General features: G+C 43.3%; 1 protein-coding gene across 1 annotated transcript in view; it reads left to right on the top strand.

Annotated features, from left to right (window-relative positions):
* Fer1l6 (fer-1 like family member 6) overlaps positions 1 to 8,376 on the top strand; it is a 112,806-nt gene that overhangs the window by 37,279 nt on the left and 67,151 nt on the right. Inside the window, exons 15-17 of the mRNA XM_005354617.2 lie at positions 874 to 964; positions 2,821 to 2,940; positions 4,796 to 4,948. Coding sequence (XP_005354674.1) covers positions 874 to 964; positions 2,821 to 2,940; positions 4,796 to 4,948 — 364 coding nt within the window. The remainder of the gene's footprint in view (positions 1 to 873; positions 965 to 2,820; positions 2,941 to 4,795; positions 4,949 to 8,376) is intronic.

Raw genomic sequence — 8,376 nt, 5'->3', positions numbered from 1 at the left:
CTGATCTATTGGGAGCTCACCAAGGCCAGCTCAGCTGGACTGTGAAGGGAAAAGCATGGGATATAACTGGTCTCTCTGAACATGGCGAACAATAAGGACTGATGAGAAGCTAAGGACAATGGCACGGGGTTTTGATCCTACTTAGTGTAATTTTTTAATCAAATTATCTGTATGTTAGAATGTTTATAGGTGCTATCAGGTAGTTTGTAAGAAATAACCAGTTACTTCTACAGCAGCATACATTTTTCCATATTCTCCCATATCACCACTAATTTTGCATAACATTAATTCTGCAAATGAAGTACCATTGATTTTAAGTCATCAGTAAAGACAATGTGTTACTTCTGCAAATTTTTATACATTTCTTCTTGAATTGCATCCAAAGCCTTTATTATTCTCCTTCTTGACACATTTTAAATTTCATCTCCAAAAATATTATTCTTCAAGAAGATGGGCACATATCACAGACTTAATTTTAAAATATCTGGTATGTAATATTTTAGAAAAGCCTTTATTTGCTCTAAATATGTAAGGTAGAGGACTGTATTATTTCATGCAAATTTGCTCTGAGATTTGATAGCAGTTACAATGGGTATGTACTGAAAGAAAGTAAAATTCATAAATTCCCCGAAACTAACACAGACACAGGGTCTGGGTATCATTTCCGTATTTATTTATTTATTTATTTATTTATTTATTTATTTATTTATTTATCTGTTGGAAATGTTAGCACCCCATTGTTAAAACCTAAATTAAAAGCCTCGGTTCTGTGGCTCTATCAGCGTTCCATTGTGCTGCAGAAAGTAGATATTTTTGCAAATCACGCAAATGGGTTTTCACTAAGTAGGCTGCAAAACGGATATTCTCTTTCAGCGCCTTTATCTCTGAAGCAGAAAAGAAACCGAAGATGCTGAACCAAACTGCGTTAGATAAGAAACGGCTCACGCTCTGCTGGCAAGAGCTGGTATGTGAAAAGCTATTTATATTTTTGAACAGAGTTAAAGCATGTGGTTTAAAAATAAACCTCACGGATGACACATAGGTCGCAGGCCAGACAGGGACAAGGTTTAAATAACATGTTTTTCTGTGAGGTAGAGGCAGCAGTGGGAAAGAGCGTGTGTTGGTAGGAACGGAACTGGCGTCCATTGAACATTCACAGAGATGAGCTGGAAGCCTGGCAGTTCCACTTCTTATTCAGACGGAAGCACCCTTATTTCTTCTGAAATTTGCAGTTTCTTAAAACTGTTAGACCCGGGCTAGAGAAATAGCTGGGTGATTAGAAAAAAAAAAAAAACTGCTCTTCCAGAGGACACGGGTTCGATTCTTAGCACCCGCCCACGTGGAGGCTCACAACTGTCTGTGACTCCAGCTCCAGAAGATCTGTTGCCCCCTGCTGGCCTCAGCCCGCACTGCACATGGCGCATAGACACAGCCAAAAAACGCTTCTTTTTTAGGGCTATGCTGTTTTACACTCTTTTTACCTTGATGTCTCTCTCACAAACCAAGTAGCTAAATAAAAGTAACAATTCCTCGGGTTCCCACTGAGAATCGTGTTAAGCGTTGCTAGTACTTCTTGAGGACAGGGAGCTACGGCCCACGAGCACCGTGCCTGTAGATGGTTAAAGTCCTTGTGGAATGAGTGACAGCCGAGAAATGTCAGTCCGAGTCGGGTCCTGAAATACCTGACCTTGAACTTTCAATTCCAGCAGCAACTCTAAGGGACAGTAGGGTGGCACTGTGGCATGTGACAGTTCTGCCAAGAAAAATCTCTCCGTCTTTGACTTGGGCGGCGGGGTGGGGGTGGGGGTGGGGCATTTTAAAGATATTAACAGGATTCAGGAAGATTCTTTTTTTAAAAAAAGAAGAGATCACAACTAGCTAATCCAGTTCTAGAGAGTGAACACAGGTGCCCAAACACTTCCTTCACCTCTCTTTCCAGATGACTTCTTTTCTGTCCCCCGGGGTGGCTGGCTTCCATCAGCTGTAAGACTTTGCTGCTCTGGTTCTCTAGAGGCTGTCTGTGCCTCCTCTCCATCCTGTCTGTCCATCCTGGATAGAACCCTCAAGGGCACGCTCTTCATAGTGCCTTGTATCTGTCTCCTTTCTCGCCACAGTGGACAAATCTACAAGAGGAAGAGTTTATTTAGGCTCAGGATTTGAAGGGATAACGCTCAGTCACGGCGGGGCAGGTGCAGTGGCGTTTGTGGTTGTGGGAGCGTGCAGCTGGGGCTCTTCACGTCTCCACGCCTCAGGAAGCTGTGGGGGATGGCAGTGTTCAGTGGGCTTCCTCTTGTTTTCTCAGTCTAGGCTCCCAGCTCCACAGATGATGCTACCCACATTCAGGGTGGATCTTTTCTCTTTGCTAAACCTCTGCAGAGACTCCCTCGCGTGCACACTCGAAGATGTATCTCGTTCATGCACATGGTGTTGAATCTAATCAAGTTCACTGTCATAGACTCATCTCTAGGTCGGTATGTCTTGCCTCCTAAGAGGAGAGATGAAAGAATAGTGCAGGAATACCTAGAGTAACAACTCAACACAATTTTAGTTGCCATGATTGCAGTTATTATTAAACACTAGGAAGCTTAGTTCAGATGCTGTCTCATACGCATATGGCCTGGACAAGTTTCTGCACTTTCTAGATCTCAGTATCTCATCTATCTACCAAAGAAAGTGTCTACCTGTGCATAGTGTCAGACTCAGAACAGTCCTTGTATGGAGTTTGCAAACACCTTCAGGATACTCCAGCCATAAAGCAATGTTTGTTCCCCAGACTTCTAGAAAGATCGACACCAACTCTCTTTTTTTTTTTTTTTTTAGGGTGCAATGCTCAAGGAGGCCCAAGGGGTCATTCAGCAACAGAAGAAAAAGTTATCTCTCGCAGAGATGATCAGTGAAGCCCAGGGCTTTGTGGAGAAGATCCGCTTTCTTGTAGATGAGGTAATCATCCCTTCAATCAAGCTCTTTGGGAAGACGGGGAAGAAATCTTCCCGGGGTGGGGGTGGTGAATGAGTTGAACATTTGCTTAGTGATGGGAAGAAAATTTTTTTAAATTAAATCAAACATAAATAAGTATATTGATTTTTCATAGAGCCAGAGTATCCAGCTGAATAAAAAGCATGTCCCTTAACACAAGAACTCCAAACAAGAACATGGGGACATTGATAGGTTTTCAACCATAAGAGATTTTAAACGCATGTTCAATAATGAATTTTGTAAAGAATGTTTTCTGGTGTCTTCTAGAATGACCTTTAAAAGGTATCATATACAGAATCGTTTTTGAGGCCTACAGGTGTGGATACCCTTCCTGCCTTGGGTGTTGTGGGGATGGTTGTTGGGGAGAGGTACTTGAATTTTTTTCTGCTCCGTTGGCTCTTGAACATCATGGTTCTCTCTTTGAGCATTTGTTCCCTGGAAGCGTATTAAGTAGTGGGGCAGGGAATGTTAAACAGTGGACAAGAGGATTTGATGAAGAACATGGAAGGTTTGAGTCGGGGTTGGCTCTTCCTGTCTGTCACTAACCAGCCGTGTGTCTGGAAGACAATTCTTTTGAAAGGAAAGGTATTGGCTAAGGATCCTCAAGACCAAGTTTTCAGCACAAAGAGCTTTACTTACTGCAGAGGGATGAAGGGCTGGGAATAAGAGACAAAGACAGGAGGCAGAGGAAGGGAGAGAGGGGGAAGGGAACAAGGGAGAGGGGACAGGGATGTTTGTCATTGAGGGGCTAAGGACCGCCTCTGGAGACAGACGTGGCAAATAAGCAAATGGCAGTTTACCAAAGTAGAAGGAGAAAGCCTGTATTAGGAGAGGCATTTGATTTTATTTGGGCATGTTAATTAAGTGAGTCAAAGGAGGTTTTTGATTGCTGGACCTCAGCACTTTGTTATCTGGACCTTGGTAGTAGTCTTAGGAGGAAGACTAAACAAAAACAAAAGAACAGACATTGGTAGCTAGCTTTAGGAATGTAATCTGATGGATTTTAGCAAGGCTGAGGGAATGGGGGAGAAGGGCAAGGCCTGCCAGAGCCATTTTTGTGAGCTCCCTTACCTTTGCCTTTGGTTCCACATCAGCTAGAAGGGATGGATGCCCCTCTTCAGTATCAAAAATGTATGCCAAGGGTGAGCAAGACAGAGCATCTACTTCCAGCTCAAAGCACTATGCCTCCTATTTTGGTAGTTATGTTGGTCAAGAAATGTACATTTCAAACATAAAATCATGGGATGGTTGAAACGAAAGCCTGTATTTTCTTGTTGCATAGCTCAATTTTTCAATTTCTGTAAAGTTTAGTGGAGTTTCTCCAAATGGCTGAAATGGAAGTCAGCTATTTGGCAACGAGTTCCTCTAGATTTGTTTTCTCTTTCCTAAAAGCAACTGGGAAATGGTTCAAAGGCATTAGCTCACTTTTGTTCTTGTCTTTTCATTTGAACGTTCCGGAAATGGTATGCAGGTCTGAAGAAATCTAATGCTTTGAAGTTAAGTCAATATCTACATTCCGAAAGAATCAGTGAAAATCTGTAGAAAAGCATTAGTTTAGTATATCAAAGATGCCCCAACACAGGCCCAGCAAGCACAGTGGGAGCCACACGTATTCCTACTGCATGGCCAAAATGTTTTCTTCTCAAGGAAGTGACACTTCAGTGCCTAGTTTGTACAGGTGTTTAAATACCTACATTTTTTTTCATCTGTTTTCTGTTTGCTGAAGAAGGGCTTTTTTTGGGGGGGGAGGGAATAGGTAAACTCTAGAAGCACATCCATTAAATACCAACCTATCTGATCATATTCCGCCTCCACACAGCCACAGCATACTATCCCGGATGTCTTCATTTGGATGCTCAGTAACAACAAGAGAGTAGCATATGCCCGCGTTGCTGCCAAAGACCTGCTCTACTCACCGATCAGAGAGCAGATGGGCAAGCATTGTGGGAAGATCAAGACCCACTTTCTCAAGGTAAGTTGACTTGAGGCCAAAGGACAACCCATTCCTTTTATCCTGAGTGGCTTAGAAGTTTAGCGTGTCTACAACACCTTCCAGTGTTTACAGAAACAGGGGACAGCTGGGAGACCTCAGGTTTCTTGATCTAAATTGCAGCTCAGAGCATTCTTCTGGCTTTCCAATTATCAGGTCTTCAGACACATGTGGATTTCTCTCTCAATCTGATGCCCAACCCTCTAGCTTAGATTTTCACTCCTTTGATTGTTAGTGAGACTGGACATTTTCTCTATTTGGTTCTCCTGTCATTTTCTTCTCTATAAACTTTCCAAGGCATCTCTTCACAGGAGTTAGTCTATATTTTTAAACGAACCTCATTCATACATACAATTAATATATTTGTTTAAATTGAAGCCTGTCCTGATGACGAGGGCCTTCAATCCCAAATACCCAGAATCTGTGGCATTTCAAGGCCAGCCTTGGCTATACAGTGAGTTCAAGGCCAGCTTGAACAACTTTGTGAGATACCGTCTTAATTTTTTTCTTAATTAAAAAAAAATGAATGGACATTTAGAGGAGGTGCAGCTCAGTGGAATAAACTTGCCTAACACATGCAAGGCCTTAGGGTCAACCCCCAGTGCTGAAAGGAAAAAAAGATAAAAAATGAACAAGTGTAAGGAAGGAAGAAAGGAAAAGAGAGAGAGCCAGAGACAGAGAGAGAACATTCTTTTTATAGTCATACTAGATTTAGGGGCCATCCTATTCCAGTGCAGTCATTTAACTAATTACATCTGCAGTGACCCCCACTTCCAAATAGGGTAGCAATCTGAGTGCTGAAGATTAAGAACTAAAACAGATGAATCTGGGAGGAACATAATTCAACCCATCATGGAATTCTGGGCAAATATTTACATGACAAGTTTCTTAATATTCTTCATCCGTTTGAAGAGTGTTTATTCTACTTTCCATCCACTGTGTGGATACGGCTGTGAGGATTAAGTGAGTAAATTCAAGCAAAGAGCACACACTTGTGGCTCACGCAGAGTAAATCACTCAACAAATATCGTGTTCAAACAATGGGCATCCAGCGTCCCAGAGGACGTTGTTATCCCCTTCAGAACTAGCGGTGCTTAATCTGACTGGATTTAGAATGGATGAAGGGTGTATCTGAGATGCTGGAAGTGCGGGTGGCGCCATGCCACAGGCTGGGGTCTCAGACTGAATAGAAAAGAGGAAAGGGGGAGAGAGTTGAGCACCAGCATCTCTGGTCTCTGATTTCTGATTGGACCTGAAGGGACCTGATGGACAGCGGCTTTGCCCTCCCACCTCTACACCTTGCACCCAGGGCTGACTGCAGCATCCCTTAAGTCATGAGCCAAAGTGAGTCCTTCTTTACTGAAGTTGCCCTTGGTGGAATTTGAAGCAGCAGTGAAGGAAGGTTTTGTTTTTTCCTTTGTTATTAATCCGGTAGCTTTGCTTATCTCTTTCAGTCCTGTGTGTAAAAGAACTTTAAAAATCTGCTCCTATGAATTGTAAATGAAGAAAGGGCAACATTTTTTTTTAACCCAAGTCGTTCATCCCAAATATCAGAGGCTCTCTTTAACCTTCTCCATTCAAAGAGTGCTACAGAAGCAAGAAAGATTTGTCTTAAAAATAGCAAATCACTTCCAAAGGCCCCGTGCTAAAAATACTAGAAAAGGGAATAAAGTTACCCTCTGCTGAATATTGTGTTTATCCTGGCACCGAATGGAATTAGAGCAAAGGGCATCTGTCACATCAAGCCAGGGCGTCAATACAGTTGAGACGGCAGAAACGCTTTTGCCGAGGCTTCCAGTCTCTGCGTTATCTTTTTCAGTGTGTTTACGGTTTTCTTTATCTGCCTTTTCCTTCGCCGCTGGGATAGCCATGGGTGGTAGCTTTCTGAGTCTCCTTGAATTCAGTTACTTCTACGGGGGGAGGCAGCTTGAGAGGGTGACTCAGTAAAACCATCTTCTGTTTCCGGTTTGACTTTCACCTTCCTTTGCCCCTCCCTCTCACCCACCCCTTCTTTTTATTTTTCCCCTTCCTGAAACAGTAAGCCTGAAAATAAAGAAATAAATAGAATCGGGGTTGAGTCAGGGAGACCCCGTCTCATGCTGGGCTCCTCGTGGAGAATTCAGAAGTGGAAAGAAAAGGCATAGACTGCAAATCTCTACAGTCTCTAAGCCAGAAATCCCACAGTTTGTTCTATGGTATGGCTGTCTGCTGCATGGCTTTGTAAACCTCCCCTGTTTAAAGACCTGTAGGAGGTTGTGGTCCTCACTCTGGGAAGCCATGGGGTTTCACAGTGCCCACGGATCAGAGAAAGACTCGAAGGTCTACAGTCAGGAAATACCTTTTGAAAGCCAGGTTTTTCCATTCATTGCTCTAGAATATCCATTTACAGCTGTGTTAGCCACTCTGCCCGCAGACTCAGCATAAGGGAAACAGGATTTACCAGGACTCACAGAGCAAGCAGACAGTCCTTCACAATGGAGAAGGAAGGGTGACTGGAGTGAGCCTGTGACAGCAAGGCTTGTATGGGAGGATTCCTTTGTGGTAGAGATCAGGAAGCAGAGCCAATGGGGCCAACAATGGTCCTTTCTCTGAGTCCCCTCAGTACTGTAGGGAGCTCTTAAGTCCCCTCAGTATTGGAGCAAACTGTTTCAGAGTTCCACTGAGGTTGCAGGAGGATAGGCGAATTTGGGGGCCGTATGGGGATAATAGCTTGGAGGGTCAGGTGGATGGGTTTGTGTTTTGGGGGAGCCTACCTGCAGGAAGGTATCCTGCTGGCTGGCTAGAAAAGCCTAGGGAGTTGGGGAAGGGGCCTGTTTTTGTCCCACTGTGGAGGTCTTAGAGAGTGGGGTGTCCCGCCCTGTGGCTGTTCACTCACCTCTTATGTCCCCTCAGTATTCTCTTTATTGTTCTTATTGACTCTCCATTCTAGTCTCAAAAGGTTGAATGAATCAAACCTGGATTGTGAGAGCAATTCTGATCTGTGAAGGTTGGTGGGACTTTGTTCATTTGGGTGGAAAATTCATTACGCTATGAACTTTTAGAATATAGCAGCGACCCTGTGGAATACTTCCACAGGATTTGAGTTGATTTTTGGTCCTCACTATAAGTACACACACACACACACACACAGTTTGTTTACTATCAGTAGAAGGTGATGATATTTGCTTTCTCTTTTCATTAAAGAATTTCAGCCTACTTGGGAGGAATATAGCATAGTATGTTAAGAGCCACACAACTTAAATACTTAAAACTATGGTCTGTATGTCATCAGGCCAACACCAAGAGAAAGACATAGGGAAGCTCAAATGCCACCCTGGAACTGTAGAGTCAGAATCTGCACTTTAACTAGATGCTCAGGAATGCATGTGCACAGACACACACAGCAAGTGCAATGCATGTGCACAGACACA

Source organism: Microtus ochrogaster, chromosome 15, assembly GCF_000317375.1.
Source record: "Microtus ochrogaster isolate Prairie Vole_2 chromosome 15, MicOch1.0, whole genome shotgun sequence".
In the NCBI taxonomy this organism is placed as follows: domain Eukaryota; kingdom Metazoa; phylum Chordata; class Mammalia; order Rodentia; family Cricetidae; genus Microtus; species Microtus ochrogaster.
This window is presented reverse-complemented; position numbering and strand designations above follow the sequence as displayed.